Raw genomic sequence first — 20968 nt, 5'->3', positions numbered from 1 at the left:
TTTATTTACATAGCAAAAAAATAATGTCATTTCAATATAAAATTGAACACAATCAGCTACAGCACTGCACTTCCACAAAATCTGAGAATTCGCATACAAGGCCTGTGAATGTTATTCAGTTTCCCTGAACAAAACACAGTACTAACTTGATCAAAGCCAAGTACTTAAAAGATACAAGCTGAATTGCTCATCTACAGTTTAAAATGGCATTTAGCAGCATGTAAGTTCTTGCAGCCAGAAGAGAAAGCCCTCGGTAAAAGCATGAATATGAAGTTCCATTAAAGAGGAGAACGATTTTGTTTGAGAACTAGAAGGAACAGGCAACCCAGAAGTGTAACAAAGTTTGCCTTGCCCTCTGCAAGAAACACAAAAATACCCAACCACAACAAATACAAGGTTTGCTACATAAAAACACAGCAAGACACAAACAAGAAATAACTAGAACCAGTACTAAAACAGAAGATAAAAAGAAAGCAAGGGGCACATGAGAATAATTTTGAGTTAGAAAGACAAATCATCACTCAAGTTCAGCCTTGCACCTTATTATTTTAAAATAAGTGAGAATTCTTAAATATTCTTCCTTCCAGAAGGCAGCTAATATTTCACACTGCTGTTACCAGTTTGTTTTGTAATTTAAAGAGACATAACAAGCTAATAACATTTACTTGTAATTACTGGAAGGAACTTTTTATTAATTGCATATGACCTTCACCAAACCAATAATTTTTTTCCCCCAAGAAGTTTTGGCTTCCAGCTGTCAGTTCACTTCTTAAGAGGTAGAACTAATTTCTAATAAATAATATTTTTAGACTTTATTACTTGGAAAAGCTATCTTTAGGCATAGTTACAGCTTTTTTTGGTCTTTTCTTTGGTTTGAAAAGTAATGGCACAGAAAACGCCCTAAACCAAGGTTTATAACTCATCGGTTTCCTTTCCCAATATTTTTTTTTTTATTATTTTAAAAGAAGCAGTACAATCAACTTACCCTCTTTGCCTTTGAATCTTTCCTGATCGTATCTGTTGTAGGCAGCTGGAATAGGTTGTTTATTTCGTAAAGTGGGATCCTAAAATAGGTTAATTAAGATTTGTAAAACATACTAAAAAGGTATCTGATGGTTTTTGAACTTCATGAAGTGTTACATGGAAATGCTCAAGAGTACAAAATTAGTTCACTTTTGTAGGAGTTTCAATGCATTTGAAAATTTGTCGTATGTCCCCCTTCAACATCCACTTACAGTTTTACAGAAATGGAGTTTAGAAGTACATACTAAAAGCGATGACGATAACCTGAGGCAAAACTAAAGTAGCTGTAACAAACTGCGTTAGCTAAAATTTGTAAGTTTTATGAAATCACTGAGTTTTTGTAATATGTCAAGAATTAGCGGGGGAAAAAAACCTGTCAACTGACAACTCATGATTAAGCCTTCAGCCACACACACAAAATGTTCCTTGGCAGCCTGATTAAGCTAAAATTCTGCTAAACCTACAGAATAAAAACAAATTTGGAGGAAAAAAAGGCATTCTAAGAAAAAAAGTTTAAAAAAAGCACCAATCTAGAAGCACACTAAATACCAATTCAATCTTTTTTGTGGATGACTTAGGTATGTATTAACAACTATTCTGAATGGGACATTTGAATAGTCCCACACACAATTTACAAAATTCAGCAAAGCAAATATTTAAATGTTGGAATTCATCTTGCTATTTCAATTTAGTTCTTTGTTAAATGCAGTAGCAGCAAAACCAAATCCAAGTATGATTAAATAGCTTTTATAGCAGACTGCCACTGAGTTCCAGAATACATTATGTTTAATAGAACTCAATAGTAAAAACCACAATACAAAAAATCCTGTCTAATACCTAGATAGCCTTAAACAATAAGGCTCTAAGTCTGTTGTCCTGATTTATTACAGGCAAAAGAAAGCTGATTCAAGCTGTTCCCACTCATGAGTCATATTCCAGATTCTTAAACATTTGCTACCCTATCTGTCAGAAAAACAGCAAAATGTTTTGTTTGAAATGGCAATAGTCTCATCTAATACATTTTTTGCAAACAGATGCAAACAGATGCTAGTGTTTGATAGACGCAGAAGCTGGCACTAGCAGTTTAACTTCCAAGCAACAAGAACGTACTGAACAGATTAATATATTCAACTAGTGAAATAAAAATAAATGTAATTTAAGTAAAAGAATATCTGTGAAGTTATGCTTGGAAGTTTTTCATTCATTGGAACTAAACCAAAACAAGTTTGATATTTAACAATGACAAGACACAGCCTTCATATTCAAAGTGCTGTTCTTACCGTTGGTGCTGTATTTGGTGCAGGTCTTTGCTCAGGAGCTCGGCCTTCTTCTCTGGCTTTTACTGATTGAAGAATTGCAAAAATATTCTTGGCAAAGTTCTGAAAAACATATCAGATACCTATGAACCTTGCTGACTACCTGCATTTCACATAACAGCACAGGTGGAAGACACCATTTGCTTAGCTTGTGCTTCACAGAAAAACAAAACTAGTGTACCAATTTTGCAAACGGACCTTTTCTGATTACTCTTCTGTGACAGGACTCAAGCATAAACAGAGTTTTAAGGCATCATTGCTAGCCCCTGTTTTTTTAAGGCCTAAACTTGCTAAATCTAACTGTGTTCATTACAGCACAAGCTAAACCAAACTCTTCACGAAGACTTTGTAAACTAATCTCCTCACCTCTTGCCTAACACGCCCTTACAGTCCCTTTGGAACACTTTGTGCTGTAGCAAGAAAGAGAAACTTCCACCCAAGATTTCCAGGACAAGTCTCATCTCTGAGGCCCATGTATCCATCTGCTAATGAGAACACGTCTGCTCGCTTTTGGCCTCCTCATGGGATGTCTCAGGCACAGTCCCTCTGTCTGCCTAACCCACCACTCCAAGAAGCTTTTCTCTACCCAAATGTGCTCAGCTGCTCTTAGAGAAGAGACCATATGAACCCTCAGAAGGCTTTCCCTGATCCTGCATGGAGCAGCTGAGGCAAGGCAGACAGGCAGCCACCCCCTGTGCTTTCCATCGAGGCTCTTGAGCCGAGCAGAACATGCTTCAGTTGGTTGTTAACAGCTCACAGGCTCAACCCTGCCACACTGTGGTGCTGTTCTTTTAATATTTATTTTGAATTATGACTTCACTCCATTTGGCACCATGTAATTTGTGCAGTAGAGACTTCCATTTTAAATTGAAGGAAGTAAGTACAGAAATCACATTCGCAAGTCCTTGATTCAAGAGTCATCCAGGATAATTCTAATGATCTCATGCAGTGTTTTTTCAGATAACCAATTCATTGAGGCACAACTGAACAAATGATATCTATCACGGTTTTTAAAACACATTCCTCCTGGTAATATTAGTATGACTGCTTTATTCTAAACAAAAATGTAGACGCTAAGCATATGCCTTTCAAAAGTTTAATTATTACATTACCACTCAGTAGGCATTTTAAGCTATAGAGCTACATGTACACAAAGTCTGTTATTACTGACAATTTTCAGTAATGGTTCATCAGTAAAAGAAACCTTTTATCAATTAAGAAAAACAGCTTTTTTACTGGTTCAGAATAGTATAAAGTATTCACAGAATGCTTAGATTCTTCCAGAGTATTGTATGCTAACACTGAAGTGGTGTTAATTAACACCACTGGCATTACAAAACAAATGCATGAATTACAAAACAAAGACTTCTGGAGTGAATTTTGTAGAAATCGTTTAGAGCGAGCTGTAATGCAAAGCTTCTTTAAGCTTGTTCACTTGACCTCAGTCAGCATGTTGTCAATCTGCTCTGAGCCAGAGGGGCAGGAACTAGAAGACCATCAGAAACCACTTTTAAAGGCAAAGCTGTTCCTTGAGCAAACCAAGTTCTTTTCACAAAGACTGAATGAACTCATTCAAAACTGTATTTGAAGTTCTTTTCAGTCAGAAAAATCGGGGGGGGGGGGGGGGGGGAAACCCAACACTAAAAGAGCTGTGAGCTATGCACATATTAATTTTACAAGAATACTCAAAATCAGCTCTGTTCTTCAGAAAATAAGTCTAACTGCATGCCTTCACTGGAAATTCAGAGATATATCCCAAACTCTGACTGGGCAGCCTATCAATCACAGCTCTTGCCATTGCTGTGCTTCACCACATACTGCCCCCTTAGAAACAACAAGCTACTCAGTCTTCTGAAATTCAGGAAGGGGAACTAAATAAATTACAAAAGGAGGAATTTTATAAGCGTGATTGCTCATGTAAAAGCAAGTCGTCTTCCAGTCACAAGGAAACTACAACCAGCTTTCATATCCATATTTCATTCATGAAATGTACAGTTAACATACTCTTAAAGCAAACTTAAATTTCAAATTATGAATTTTTCAAAGGCATTTTAGCATCTCAGATTTTAACACCCTGAAACTGTATGTCCTGGACTGAATTTTAAATTCTTTCAGGTAACAAAACCCAGAATTTTCTCCCATCTGCTGAGAAGTCGCCGCTAATAAGCATGGAATTACAAAGTGTTCTTGCTGATGTCTTTCTTCCACAGCATAAAAATGCAGGTCCCCCCAAGCCAAAACTAGTATCTGTTTGGAAGGGGAAAATCCAGCAGTGTTTTAACAAGCACTCAAACTAGTATCATCATCTTACTGTTCAATGGCTTGGTCAGGGATGTGGGATTACATTACTGTAACAGACAAATGATTGAGCAGTAAGTCCACTGCAGGTACCAACCGATTCGCAAAGCCTGCAGAGTTGCAAGACTGCTAATTTTCATTGTTCATCCCTTCAGAGATCAGAATATGAACATCCTGTAGCTTCTGCCCTAGATTTAGTTAAACTTAATAGCAAATGCAACATTACTAAAACCTTCTGATCTGGGTGACAGAGCAGGTAGTAAAAAAGAAAAATCTGTTTCTCTGCATTAAGTCTTAAAAAAAATTTGAACATGATTTATAAACGATGCTTCCTTAAATATGTGAAAGGACAATTCCATCAATCCTTGTCCTTACCTGCCTAGAGTGCTGCTACTCCCATGAAAGTGCTCTCTGTTGATTCTAAACGTGTCTACACCTAATAATTCATCACACTGGGGGTGTGGGTGTGGTGAGGTGGGGGATGTGTCAGGAAGAGGCAAAATGTTTCACAGCAACTACCAAAATTGGGCTTTTGATCTTTTCTTAATTAAAGCCCTATCGTAATACATTTTTCCACCCATCCTTACTCATGCCTCTAAACAGAAGAATCATGCTCTAGACATAAATCGGTAGGGAAAACAATAGTATCCAACAGACAATCAGTAACAGCAACAATAGTCAGATAAACATAGTCCATCATCTTACAAAAAAAGTCACACGTATTCTTGAGGAAAGCCTGCAACAGTATGTAAATTCTGAAAATTTACTGGCACGGGTGCTCTATCCCTTGCCAACATAGTGACTAACATACACCAAGTAAAGTTACTATCACTGGTGTTAATTTCACACCAGGCTGTTTGAGGAGAAATAGCAGAGCAAGTAAATCAGCCTGCTCTGCTGGGGAAGACTTAAGTTACAACACTACCAAAAATCCTTTTGTAAAAAAAAATACTTCCATTTAATCATATCACAATTTGTTCTGAAAAACTGCGATCTTCATTCTGCAACCTATATTTAATTTCTGTAACTAGCCATAACCCTAATGCTCATTAACAAAGGCTTCTAGTCACAATAGCAGCTTTTTCAGGCCAGCAAAGAAAAAAAAAATCTAATAATGATCATGAAGGAGAAATATTGATTTCAGCTTCATAGAAAATTCTTGAGGCAAAGGAAATTATAGAATATACGCTTCACCTCAATCATCTAAAAAATAAAAAATTAAATTTAACATGTAAAACTAGAAGCACACACTGTTACACAGCATGGCTTATAGGGCTTCAGAACTTCCCTACAGCTGAGTGTTGGATGTGCATCCCAGGATGACCAAGATCTGCAGAATGCAGAATGTCTGAGCATATCAAGCAAAGTCCTTTGCAGCCACTGACAGACTGAAAGGCATGATGCAGTACCAGAAATGCTATGTGTCCATCACACATTTCCAGCAATTCCTATGTACTACATGACATCAAAAATGTAAACAGTATTCAGGTGGTCTCATAAAAGTACACCAGAAATTAATAATTGTTCATATGGAATGTGAACTGATGAACTCTATATTTAAAACAAAATATTTTGCACATTTCAATTTAAAGCACATATTTAAACCTGGAGTCTTTCATTTAAGGCATCACCTTCCTATACCTAAGAACATCTATCTTATACAGGATGTTCAGGATCTTGTATCTGAAATTCTACACTGTTCACCAACATTTAATTTGATCTTGTCTCCTTCCTTGCTCTTCTAATTTAAAGATAGTCCTAAAGCACTGCATTTCATATTGTGTGCTAGGTTGCCCTCAGAATCAAAGGCTGGGCATATGCAAGACTGATGTTCAGGGCCAGTCACAAGCAACTGCAAGCATGCAAATGCATTGGTAGAATGGCTATGTGAATAATTGGTGTTTTCTGCACCGTGCTTATTCAGACCATAAAAATTTCCATCATTTCTGACCCAGCATCTTTCCTCTCCTTACACAAGAACCCTTCAGATAAAGAAATGTAATCTTGAATTATATAGTTGTAAAGTAATAAATCTTCCTTTTTGAATTACACACACACCCCCCTCTCCTATTTTCCTTATTTACTTTCATTTGAATAACACGTAAAATGGACAAGATGCTCAACTGCACCAACAGGCACGTTTGCAGAGAGCTCACGATACCTCTCAAACTATTCCACGTACCCTTTTGACCTGTACATACCATACTACAGGAAGTCACACAAGAAGCGGATTACCACACAATTTTAAAAAGAACCACCTAAATAAATAGGTCATCTTAGTTGTACTTTCAGGACAATAGTAGTTTAAGAAACTCACAAAAATATACTGGGATTTATACAGCTAACCAAATGAAGCAGAGTACACAACTTAATTTTTTTTTAAGCTGTCAGATTAGGGAACCTATGAAAAACTTAATAAAACTGAACTTGTTACTAATTGCTGAGGAAACAAATAAAAATCAGACACTCCCTTTCACAAAAAATGACTCTGGGAATCAAACAACTTTTCTTTATGTTCCAGTCAAAAAGTTCATTTAAGTATTACTACAGTCTACCGCATTAAATTGAAAATGTATCTATTTGCCCTGTGTATTTGTGGACTCTGTTTTCAGTAACAAGTTCCATGTCACACTTGTTCCGTATTACCTTCACTAAATTTTTACAGCAAGAGTATTATATGAAAGACAACCGGAACATTTAATTTGAAATAGCACAAAGGCTTATTCATAAGTATGAAAGAACAACAATACTGTAATAATCTGAACAATACAGCACAGCACAAAATCTGCTCAAAGATCCCCCTCGTACCTAATCTGAGTTTATTTCTCCTACGAATGCAGCACACAGAAACACATTTTATTAACAGTTGTAGAAGTAGTGCTTCAGATTGGTGAAGTTACTTTATAGCTGACCTAAATCTTTTTTCAGGAAACATAATGCTTTATTCTACATTTTTTTCTGACAAATTCAAGGTTCCTATTTAAAAAACAAGATGAATCACTGCTCAGTACAAACAGTTTTTATAATCTGGCCCACGTTTCCTTTAAGTGCCACATTCAAAACATCTGCACTAGAGCCTAGCAGCAATATAGCAGTCTTCCCAGTTTTACTAAGTAAGCTAATGTACAGTAAGGTAGAGTTTGGGAACTTAACCTATACCATGCCATTACACTTGTGCACAGCCATTCTAAAACCATACAATTGTTCCATTTGAAAGCACTAATGAGGATACTAGTTGCTATTAACCGAGCACACCTTTGCCTTTTCAATTTCGGTATTAAATTCACCACTATTGTGAATTTCAGGAACGTAGAACAATCCTGCCACCTAGAGCCCATACATAAAGTTGCTTTTACAATCAATTTCTTTTAAAACATCCAAAATTTTAGTTTCAGACCTTTTAGCTGTCAAAAGTGATTAAAATACTATATTAGTCTTGCTATAAAATTACTTTAATTTAAATATTTTCCAGTAACAAGATCATATAAAAGAATCTACTGAAATTGTGATTATAACTAGTGTTAACCCCCTCACAGGTGACTTCACTAATAAGAATGCTGAAAAGGTATCAGAACTAAAATATGAGAACTGAAAGTAACGGCAAAAGCAGTTTATCACAACATTTACACTAACCGCAGTGGTAATATTTTCCAGGTGATAACACAAAACTAAAAATACTGAACACTGTAAAGATGAGATACATTTGGGGGAAAAAGTCCTGCTATTTAATACTTCTGTACAGGAATGCAGGAAAACCACAAAGGAATAACATTCTGGAATAGTTCAGAGCAAGACACTGATAAACTTGTAATTGAGGGTTCTATCCAAGGTAAATGCCACATACCAGGAAAGCGCTAATCCCTCCAGTTAGGTCAGCGATAAACTCCCAGCACCTTACTCAGTTCTGGACTTCTCATCACCATGCACACACACCCAGAAGCTGGGGGTGGGGTGATGGGGAATAAAAATCAAGATTATGGAATTTAATACGTATAACTCCCAGTCATGCTTCTACAAAATGAGGTTAGAGCTGAGTCCGTTCCCTTCTGTATTAATGTCCTTTTTTATGGATACACAATACACTGGGCACCATCAACCTTTTTTCCAAAGTATAGATAACTAGTACATTACAACAGCACTGCAATAACTAAAGATATCACATCTGAAAAAATGATGAAGGTTTTAAAAGAAAACAAAGCAACAAATGTTGATTTAAATAAATTGCTTGTTATACAAAATAAGATTCCTCTGCTTTCAAAACAAAGCTTAAGGAAATTATGTGCTGGATAGCCTAGTCTAGGTCTTTCACATAAGAACAGAGAATATAAAAATATCAGGATTAAAGCAGAAAACATTTTATTTGATTCAGGCTTACTTCCAACTTCATTAGGAAGGAAAAAGAACAAATTTTATAAACAAAAAAGCTGTAATTCAGGACATTCTCTTAATTTTTGCTAAATATTAAGCAGGGAAAGAGATTAACTACTCAAATTGCGAGATAATCAAACTGGTGCATGTGCCAAAGTGCAGCAACAGCAAGTAATGAGACGTTTGCTTCAACATTTATCAAAGAGATAGTTTCATGATTCAAAGGTTATGAAACTAGAGGGATGGATTTCACATAAGTCCAGTGCCATACCAAATTTAACGCTCTAAAAATTTTTTCCAATACTAATAGATATCTTCACAAGGAGCCCACATCTGATCATTCTTCCATTTTATACACAGCTAATACCATTAGAAAAACATTTACCTCAAATTCAGAGTTCTCACGTCTAACTTACATGGTTCTACTTCAGTGCTTTTCCCTGCAACATATCCAGGTGCACAATAAGGTTAAGCTGCCATGCAGGTCACTCTAGACAACTAGTGCCTTTGCAACGTCTTCAGAAGACTTACACAAGGTTCAAGGAAGACAGTAAAGACCAGGTTTACAGATCTGTTAAAAGAGGCCAAGAAATCCACAAAACCAGCAGCTGGATAAGTCCCATGCAGTTGCTGCACACAGATATGTAAATACCTGTCTTTATATAGACACACATACATGAAGCATGCATAAGCAATTGCTCCAGCTTCTCAGTCCAAGTGATCTAGACAGGTTACGTGGTATAACCTTTAAGCCTTCCCATATATATGACAGGACGGATTATGTTATTCCTCCTGTGTGTAGGGTTAGAGTTCACTCAGGAAAATATAATTCTAACGTACTCGCAACTGTAAGAAAATAAGACTGAAGAGTGCTACCTAAATTCTGAAGTTCTAGCAATAATCTAGCATATTGCTACAAAGAAAAGGATGAAAGATTGTTTTAATTTTTTTTTTTTAATCAGAAATGCTCAGAGCTCACCATGCCTATAAGAATGCTGGTTCATTTCAAAAAGTTATAAATTCACAATGCATTCACTGGTGCACCTCTAGGATTCCAGTTTAAGATTTCTCTACACACGAGCAGACCATGTTCAACCCAGCACACACGGTTACTGTGCTGCTTATCCAAGAAATACTTCTGAGCAATCTGGGAGATTTTAAAAAAAAAAAACAAACAACAAGACAAACCACAGAATATATATCAGAAGTCATAGACAAAAACATGCCCTCCAAATACACCTGTAAAAGCTGAAACTCCTGCTTAGGCTCCTTTAATCTGTTCCTACAGGCAAAAATTCAAGAGCCACAAACACATTTACACCAGAGATGGAATAATAAAGTTTTTCCTTCAGAAAGGACTGCTGAAACCTGCTACAGGAAATTATAAAAATCAAAGGATTATTCAGGAAGGAAAGATAGAAGAAGGATATAAAAGGAAGGAATCAGTTCTAGTTTAAACAGTTTTTTCTAGCTGTTCAATGGTTTGTTTTACAAAACAGTCACACATTTTTCTGAAAACATGTACACAACAGAACTGAAACCTCTGCAAAGCAGTAATTAAAAACCAAACACCTATGATGGTAAATATTCTACGTATGGGTTCAAAACTTTAGCTACCAGAGAAGATATCCAGTTCTATACACAAAGGCTCAATAAAGAGGTTAAAAGAAATAATATTTTGCTAGTATTTCCCCTAAGATTTGCAATTTCAAGTGTCAATATTAATTCTGATGTATCTTCACCAGACAATATTTCATTTCAAGCTGATTTAACATATACAAAAATCTGACAAACTTAGCCTGCTCTCCAGAAACAGGTTCCATAGTCAATGGCATGACTACATTATCAAAAACTCGTTCATACCCTTCTAAGATGATGTAAGTAAGCATCTGAAATCGTTATGTCTGCTTTATACAAAAAAAAAGGCCACAAAAAAAGAAACAAACAGTAGTGAGACACTTAGCAGCAAGACACCTGGCCCAAATATAAATCTACAGATTAAGTAATTTCCACTTTTTCTTCTTTAAACTTCTCTCGCTATACAAGTACTGCTTCTCTCCTCCAGCATATCCAGCTGTACCGGGTGTGAAGATACCAATTCCCTTACCCTGATTTTTGTGTATGTTTGCGAAGATTAAGAATGACAATTGGACTGCATGAAGAGTGAGAACAAACAGAAGAGATTAATTTCTTAAAGCCCCCAACAACTGTGGCTGTAAAAAGAGTGGTAAAGGAATTCAGAAGTAGCACTAGCACCAAGTGCTTTTATTGCTTTTGAAATCCGACTAAATTTTCAGTTGGTTAGACTGTCAGTTGACTCACCAAAACAACAACGTTAGGTTGCATGCCTTTAGTCAAAGCTGAAATTAAATAGTTTTCAGCAATATATCCTCTCAAATAGTTCTAAAATTAAGCTACTATGAGAGGAAAAAAACCTTAGACTAAGCAGATGCGATTTGGCTCTGACAAGTGATTACATAAAAATGTCACATTATTCATAAAATCTAGAAGACTACACTATAGACTTGGGAAAGGCCAACAGATGTTTAAAACAGACAGTGCAGGATGACTCATCCACTAGAGATTAAATTAAACACTGTATTTCCAAAAGAAGGTAGAACTGCATAATAATCAGGCAGAAAACTATGGAAAAATACCTCAACAAAAAGTTCTAAGCAAAACATAAAAATAACCAAGCAGACAAATACAAATTCCAGAAATCTTAAAAACAATAGAGAGCAGGTGAACTGAAATGTCTTATTTTACAAACAATAGCAACCTCACAAAATCAGTAAAAAGACAGCTAGGGATCAACGAAACATCTGATTAAAGGAGGGTAACAGAGGAGGTCGTACAGATAAAGGATCTGTGTGATGCATTATAGAAAGCTTAGAGTCAAAAGAACTATGAATGATAGTAAATGAATGCTAACCTGTCCCAAACCATTAGAGCATTAGGGCTATATTGCCAACAGGCACTGGACAGTGCAGAGACTTCCAAAGAAAACAGTAATTATAAGAAATTGCAGTTACTTGGTAGGTTGGATAAGTGTCAAAAAGGGAAGTGATGCAGTGATTAATTCCTGAGCTATCATAAGCAATTGCTTCTTGGAACAACTGGTCAAAGTGGACACAAAAGGAAAACCATCCATTCATCTAGTCCGTAGTACCTACTTTAGAGAGATAGCTGCTTGTGCTGGTTTTGGCTGGGGTAGGGTCAATTTTCATCACAGTAGCTAGCATGGGGCTGTGTTTTGGGTTTGTGCTGAACACAGTGTTGCTAACACAGGGACGTTTTCATTACTGCTGAGCAGCGCTTACACACAGTCAAGGCCTTTCCTGCCTCTCATACCACCCCACCAGCGAGCGGGCTGGGGGTGCACAAGAAGCTGGGAGGGGACACAGCTGGGACAGCTGACCCCAACTGACCTAAGGGATATTCCACACCATATGACATCATGCTCAGCACATACAGATGGGGGAAGAAGGAAAAAGGGGGGGGACATTCAGAGTGGTGGCATTTGTCTCCCCAAGTAACCATTATGCATGATGGAGCCCCACTTTCCTGGAGATGGCTGAACACCCGCCTGCCAACGGGAAGCAGTGAATTAATTCCTTGTTTTGCTTTGCTTGCACGTGCAGCTTTTGCTTTACCTATTGAACTGTCTTTATCTCACTCTCAGTTTTCTCACTTTTACCCTTCTGATTCTCTCCCCCATCCCACTGGCAGGGAGCAAGCAAGCAGCTGGGTGGTGCTTGGCTGCTGGCTGGGGTTAAACCACGACAACACTAAGCGTTCTAACACATAACTGTTAACCAAAGGATGTTAATAACAAAAAAAGTAGCTCACTCCTGAACAGGCATGTTGTCCTGGTTTCAGCTGGGATAGTGTTAAATTGCTTCGTAGTAGCTAGTATGAGACTATGTTTTGGATTTGTGCTAGAAACAGTGGTGATAACGTGGAGATGTTTTAGTTGTTGCTAAGTAGCTCTTACACTGGGGTCAAGGACTTTTTCAGCTCTCCGTCCTCTGCCGGGTACAAAAGAAACTGGGAGGGGACACAGCTGGGACAGCTGACGCCAACTGACCAATGGGATATTCCATACCATATGACGCTATGCTCGGTATATAAAGCTGGTAGAAGAAGGAGGAAGGGGGGGACATTCAGAGTGGTGGCATTTGTCTCCCCAAGTAACCATTATGCATGATGGAGCCCCACTTTCCTGGAGATGGCTGAACACCCGCCTGCCAACGGGAAGCAGTGAATTAATTCCTTGTTTTGCTTTGCTTGCACGTGCAGCTTTTGCTTTACCTATTGAACTGTCTTTATCTCACTCTCAGTTTTCTCACTTTTACCCTTCTGATTCTCTCCCCCACCCCACTGGCAGGGAGCGAGCAAGCAGCTGGGTGGTGCTTGGTTTAACCCCAGCCAGCAGCCATGACAGTCCTTTTTGGTGCCCAACCTGGGGCTCAAAGGATTCAAGAGAACAGATTTGACTGGAATGTGCTGGATCGAATTTATAGCCGTTATTGCTGTCTGGCTATTAGCTGGCAGGCTCCTGTGCTTGCTTGCCTTACAAGTCCTTGTTAGTGGCTGCTTTTTGCTTTTGCCGCCTGCTATAGTGATTATCAGGTTACTCTGCTGTGCCTGAGAAGGTCTGATAACAGCAATAGCCACGTGCCTGGGCTGGTAGATGGCCAGGGCACCGCTGCTGTACTGGACAAGCTGGAACTCCAATGTGAACTTGAGTCAAAGGGACTGTGAACTGTGGATGAGTCCACACAGAAGCGGGACACCCTGCAGCGTCTATCCCTGTGGCCATGGATAAGCCCACACCAGAGCAGGTATATCTCGAAGCATCTGTGGCCATGGTTGTATCTGTGCTGTAGCAGGTATATGTCTGAAATAATTGTGGCCCAAAGACAAGTCCACCTGGACGAAGGTACACCTTGAAGCATCTGTGGCTGTGCATGAGGTCACACTGAAGCACTTCAAAGCGTGTGGCCATGGATAAGCCCATGACACAGCAGGTACACCCATGGAGAGACAGCGGCCATAGGTATGGCTATGTTGGGGAAATTTTACTTCTGAAGGGACTGTGGCTGTGTGTAAGGACATGCTTGCACAGGCAGAGCTCTGAAGGCACTGTGGCCCATGGAGAAGGCCATGCTGGAACAGGTGCACCTTGAAGTGACTGTGGATAAATCTATGCCACAGCAGGTATGCCCTTGGAAAGACTGTGGCGCACAGATAAGGCTCCACTTGCAGCAGGTACAACCCTAAGGGACTGCAGTCTGTGGATAAGTCCAAGCCAGAGCAGGGGCGAGGGGAGGAGCTCATTGCAATGTTAAACCCAATACTCTGGTCCAAAGGGGCCAGGGGTAGAGATTGTAATAGTCCCATCTTGTAACCCATGATCTGAGTTGCATGTTGTAGGAACTACTGTAGGAAGAACCACCCAAATCCATGGAGGACAAGGCTTACAAAAAGCAGTGCAAGTGCAGCAGTGACCTGACCTGAGCTGGCTTCGGTGCCCAGTAACTCCACGCGAGTGGCTGTATGGTGCTTAGTTGCCCACTGGGGTTAAACCATGACACTGCTGAAGATATTCTACAACAGAAGCATCACTGCACTGGAATTCAACTTTCATGTAAACAAAAAACCCTACAGCCAGGAAAAAATCCACCACTACTTAACTTCAGCAAGGGGAGCTATGCAACTAGTAAGATGTTATCAAAAGATAATTAAAAGCAGCATCCAAAAGGGCAGAATGCAAGTATCATGAAACTTTTAAAGATGTTAAAAAAGAACAATACATCACCGGAGACTTAAAAAAAATCCTGGAACAGTTCTATAAAGCACAAAAGGTTATTTGAAGTAAAAAGCAAAACTTCAGAATCTGAAAATGTGTCCAAAAGGAGACACAGTAAATACTCCAAGAATATAGTTAATATTATTGCCATTTACATAGAATTTTGAGGAGCATCTTGCTGAATGAATCAGTACTTTTTTCAAACACATCATAAACAGAGGAAACCTGCCAGAAAGCTGATAAGGACAACATTCTTTTTGCTGTGGTCTGATCTTCCTAGTGTTTTCCTTTTGAATCTTAAGCTATCTCTGCATCTTTGTTTTACTACAGAGAACACTGGGGAAGTTCACACACGGGGGTTTTTCCTCTGTGGAGGAGAGAACTTGAGGAGCTGGCTCAGACTGAAGCAATTTTTTGAAAGAAACAGTAAAATTGACATTTTGGGGTGCTCGCACTTTTGTTACCACTCACTCAGGAGTTCCAAAGGAATTCAGATATTAAAGAGTCAAACACTGTTGAAGTTAATTTTGGTTTCAAACATTTTAGGAAGGTTCGGGTGACTGCAGATAAATCTATGCCGTGCAGACAGTGAAAATTTACAACAAAAAGAATTATCAGGTGCATTAACAATTCAAGTATCCTAGTGAAAAGTCAAAAGAACATTTGCAGAGGCTATTATGCTTCACTGATCAGAATTCTTTAAATGAACAGGCAAGTAGCTAAGGAACGATCTGCCTGAGAGAACATACCTGAGCTTCCTAACAACTCTTGAGAAGGTCTTTACAAAAGTTCTTAAAGAAAAACAAAAACAAAACAGAAAACCCCACCTACCAAAACACCCTCCCAACCAACCTACAAACAAAAAACCTTGAGCTGTTCTGCGATAAATCACAGCCCTGGGTAACAAGTGATATTTCCCCCATCTACTTACTCTCACTGCTACTTGTACAAAAATATAAACATTAACATTTGATGATTTCTGTCCATGCTATCAAGAATGCTCCTGCAATCCTGCGCAAACAGAAATAAAGACTTGCTATTATGCCTATTATAGTCATCAAGCTCATCAAATATCTGCATGCTGGTATCCAACACCAAACTTGATCTCATATTTCTCATCTTTCTCCCCATGCTAGGTTTTGCAAAAATCACGACCCCATCTCACTATTATTACAAGGGTACTACAAGAAATCATTCAACTCTTTCCCTAGTATCTCCACAAGCTTCCCTTGGAAGACACATAAAGGCATGAATGCCATGGATTATTTACTAAAGGAGGAAAAGCTACCCAGATTCCTTCAGTACAAACACGTCTGACAACTAAAACATTAAAGACTTACCAGTTTGTCAAGTGTTCAGCAGCAAGATTGCTACAAATCTCAGACTTAAAGCAACACTCACTCTGCGTGCAGCATGCAAGTACGTACCATATACCTGGTAATTACCCCATAATTCATGAATTATGTTATTCTACCAATAATGCCATGAGACCAAGTTGTGAAAATGAGTGCTACATAAAATATTGTTAGAAATAAGAGAAATTAAAATTGGAATCTCATTTACTTTTAAACATTATTTTCCTGTGATAGTACTTGAAGAAGTGAAGCCAAAGGATGCAATTTGACAATAACCTCAGGAAACAGACATTTGCAATCTTTTAGAAATTGACCTACTGTTTTCTTGAGAAATTTAGTGCCAAGTATCACTGCAATAATGAAAACCTAACTGCCCAAAGAGAGCAGGCTGTCAGCTGTGCTTGCAGCCATTTTCTGGATGGCAATAACCAAGTGCATCTAAAAGACATGGATTACAGCAGCATGAAGGGACAAAAACATAGAGAAAAATCTCCTCATGGTAACACTTTCTGGTTTTGTTCATTTTCGCATTTTCTTTCCTTACTTTGTTGTTTTCCACAGCTTAGCAGCCTTTGGACTGGCAATGTACACAAGCTGCTACTTCTGTCAGTTGTTCCCCACTTGTGTCTGTTTCAAGCCCACAGGTAGTTTCATACAGCCCTCCCAATTGTGGGGCTCAAGCCAGCTTTGTTTAAGAGGAATTAAGCAATTACTTGGTATCTTTTAAATGGCTGAAGCAAGTATTTTGAGATACATTTTAGGCTTACTGTAATAAGGTCAGAATGAACTCTTCTCTCACTGTGACAACAGCTATCCAAAGCCTACCTTCACCTAGAACACTAAACATAATCCCCACACTTAACTACAGTTAATAAGCTGGAGATACAGAAAAGAGAAAATGCAGTTTGTCATTTGGATCATAAAAATAGCTTGGTATCTAGAGCATTACCTTGCCTGTGCTTTGTAAGATTGTAGTTCTTGTCCTCCATACCCTCTCCCTGCTGACAATATCTCTGGTTACATCCACTTCAGCATCAACAAAGCTTCTCTGTTTGAGAGCAGTTATGTCATCATCCAGATCAGTTTTGATAGTTGATCTTTTCTTTGCCATGATTTTTGCTTTGATAGCAGCAATTTTTTCCACTGACATGGCTTCAGACAAGGACCTAAATGAGCAAAAATAACAGAAGGGACTGAATAATTGGACAAACAATTCTTCTGAAAGAATTTGTGAAAGAGTAACTTCATCCTGCTTAAAGTTTATGGCTATGATACAAATCATAAAATAGTCACCTCACATATACTTGAAGATCACATGTGCTTGGCATTGCTCTTTTGGGCATGAGCATCAAACTTTTGACAAAAGACTCCATCCCGGTATTAGCACAAAAAACAACAAAAAATCCCAACTATAACAAGCAGAAATAAGGACTGCAGATGTAAAGCATCAGAACTAATGGTTCCATTTACAATGTCATCAGATTTTCAACTCCCCATTATTTTTAGTGGGTTACAATTTTGTGTCCAGTCAATCAACCCCTGGATGCTCTGAGGGTTTCAAAGAGTTAATCTAAATTTTGGCCAAGGTGCTGTTAGGTGGACTTGGCCACTTGGAAGATGTGTTATCTTTTCAGAGCTTGTAGGCCAAACAAACAACAGATGGTAGTAAATTTGTCCACATTAATCTGTGTTTGAGGTAGCTCAATTCAGTCCAAGAGTGCAACATCTTTATCTGCTTGCTTTAAATCATAAACAAAATTTGGTTGCCAAACAGTGAGCCCTATTGTTCTGCAGGAGAGCTGAAGGAAAAAAAAAAAGACTGAATTGCACAAGCCTAACTGCACATACCCAATTCAATTTTACAGGATTTTTTGAGATTACATTGAAATATTAATACAACAAGTCCTGACTGTGAAGTATTCTTCTTTTAAAACTAAGCTATGGGAAAGGGAACTTTTTTGTGTTGCTGTTAAACAAAGTAACAACTGTGATAAACACAGAGTTCAGACTCACTGCCAGTAAATGTTATTTGTACTTTTAAAAGGTCAGTCTTTTATATTCGGCATTAAAAATCTGTAAATACAGAATACAAAGTAATTATGAATGAATATTCAGTAATCCTCACTGCAGCATTGTCTCATAACTCCAAAACAAAAAGCTGTGATATGTTCAATCTAGTATCCAAATTATTAGTTTATACAAAACAACGTGTTTACTTTGATTTTTTGATCCTTAGACTTTCTGATTTTAAGTCAGGTATGACAATCAGTTCTTTTTTTTTTTTCTATAGTTCCTTTTACATACACCTACATGAGAGACAGAGGAAGAAGATACTCAAAAGATGTATTATTCCTGTGGTTAGGTGTAATTATGGATTCTACAAATGCTTCACTTAGCTATATTAATTGTTGCAAGGCTAACTAATATATTTAATCCCAGTAAAGGGCAAACAAATACTCACAGTATTTTATTTATGCTTAAGAAAGATTTCTCAAGAATGCAGTTGGCCTAGCAAGTGAAACTACTTATTTGCAAAATCCAATGCAGGCAAAGCAGCACTTTAATTCATACTCATACACCTTAACTGTAGGAAGCATAGCTCCCACTTTACATTATGAGACCTGACACACTAAAGAAATTAAGCAGCTACCTTTATTTTAAGGCTTCTGAACTCAGGTATTTGAAAATGAACTACTAGAGTCTGGTATCCTACTAAGCCCGAGATCTTAGCATCAACAAGGTCTTGCAATAATTTCATTTCTGTCTGGCTTTGGGAAGATATGGTGCAAGACTCAAAACCAGCTGTCATACTCTGCAAAATTCTGGAAGGAGCAACAGAAAAGGAAAGGTGATGGGCAAGTTTTTAAGCACTTAAAAACCAGTTACTACTTATGGCAATGACAGTGCATTATCCTCTGGCAGTCTACTGCTTCTTCAGAAGCAAGAAGCTCACCCCTGTAGGCAGTTAAACAGAGGTTGTGCTACCCCTGGATCTGTTCTCACAGTGTTTTCCTCCTTTTGCATGCAAGACATTGCTCAGTACAGGGTATTTTTCTTTGAAATACAGAGATAACCAGCTTCCCCTTGAAAGTCTGCTCATCGTTTTTGACTGCTTAGATGAAGACCACAGCAGAAGAATGCAGAAATGGCAGACTTGGCAAGAGGAAGAGACAACTGTCTGCTCACTTCTCACAACAAGCCAAATCTCATGCCATGACATCTGAACTTCCACTCAAGAACAGGAGTCTGACCAGGCATGCAGTTCTGCCTCCTTAAGCATTACTGACGATAGCACCTAATGGAGGGAGACTTCCACCGAGAGCTGCTGGACAGAAGTAAAACTGGGTGTCTTGAATAGCACAAGAATTGTTTTCATGTCCTTTAATTAAGCATTACCCATAAGAAAAAAAGTATTCCTACCTGATCTGCTCTGTTTGCACGATGCCTTCTTTATGTCCTTCCAACCGAGCTGCCAACCGCTCTTTGTCAAGGCGCACACACTCTTCATCCTAGCAGTAACAGTAACGTCTAAATTTTTGTGCATTTTCTTTAATAAATACAACTAAAATTAAAGCTATTCAGAATTTCTGGGTTTTTTTACATTAGAAAGAACAATTTTTCTTTCCAAGTATTTTTGGACTGTACCTTAGTTTTAACTATACAGCTATTGGAAACTTCCTCTCAAGGACCACAATGTATAATTAAGACAATGAGAAGGAAACTACCATTCCCTTGTACAGAGCCTTGTCAGACAACAAATCAGAACAATAGAAAAATCAGTCAGAGAAGTTAAAGCTGGCAAACAATGCACTCATTTAGGTAGGACATCACATATATATTTACGGTAAATTCATCTGACACTCAAATTTGCCCAGATATTTAATCAGTGACATTTTTAAAGAAAAGAATTGCTCAGAACTGTTATGTCTTGACACAGAACTTCTATAAATGGCATTCCTGGTAAATATAAACAAGTCAAGAGTAAGGAAGACACTAGTTACTCAAGCCAGGTTTGAGACAGACATGTAATTTGAGAAAGCAGTAGAGAGATGTAATTTTATGCCATCTTTTCAGCTTCTTAATGCTGGTACCACTTGTGTTCAATCTGTCTCATTTTCCTACAAAACTTAAATCAGCATCAAGCCTGTCCTATTGTTAAAAGGCTGTTTGGAAAGGCTGAAGCACAGCAAAACCAGTCATACCTATGTATCAGGAGAGACATGGAATCTCTACACTGAGACCACCTCTGAATATCTTAAAACAGACTTTACAGACTCTAAGCTGCTGGAACAGCAACAAAAACAGAGGATGGCCATAAGGTCACTAGGCTCACTTGCAGAATTCTTGATTCTCCAAATCACGATGGTGAAGAACTCCAGCTTCAAAACATACTGGCATCACAACCACATAGGGTAATATAGAACAAAAATCTGTAGATCACCAATGGGTCATCTCACAGCAACCACATTCTCATGTGCCATTAATAACATATAAAGTTTTTATGACTGTTGCACAGTTGTAGCTAAGCACAAACAATGTTCAAATCTAATTCTGGAATAAGGGAATTTATATATTTTGATAACTCTTCTTCTAAGTAGAAATCCAAAGCCTCAGTATTCTGAAAATATATACATTCAGATTTAGAGTAACTCACAGAGGAGACAACTGGATGAACATTTTTTTTGAAAGAAAAGAAATCAAGAAAAACAGTAAGTCAGTTTTTAAAATCAGGCTGAGTTAAGTAATACAATGTGTGTAATAACTAGACACATCGCTTCTATTCAAGAGGTACTTGT

General features: G+C 38.1%; 1 protein-coding gene across 1 annotated transcript in view; it reads right to left on the bottom strand.

Moving 5' to 3' along the window:
- The window catches only part of CDC73 (cell division cycle 73), a 110385-nt gene that overhangs the window by 79518 nt on the left and 9899 nt on the right, over positions 1–20968 (bottom strand). Inside the window, exons 6-9 of the mRNA XM_075097202.1 lie at positions 19593–19681; positions 17122–17338; positions 2304–2402; positions 986–1064 (exon numbers count right to left, since the gene is read on the bottom strand). Of these exons, the coding sequence (XP_074953303.1) occupies positions 986–1064; positions 2304–2402; positions 17122–17338; positions 19593–19681 (484 nt within the window). The remainder of the gene's footprint in view (positions 1–985; positions 1065–2303; positions 2403–17121; positions 17339–19592; positions 19682–20968) is intronic.

Source organism: Phalacrocorax aristotelis, chromosome 6 (genome assembly GCF_949628215.1).
Source record: "Phalacrocorax aristotelis chromosome 6, bGulAri2.1, whole genome shotgun sequence".
In the NCBI taxonomy this organism is placed as follows: Eukaryota; Metazoa; Chordata; class Aves; order Suliformes; family Phalacrocoracidae; genus Phalacrocorax; species Phalacrocorax aristotelis.
Note: the sequence above shows the minus strand (reverse complement) of the source record. Positions and strands in the feature narration are given on the sequence as shown.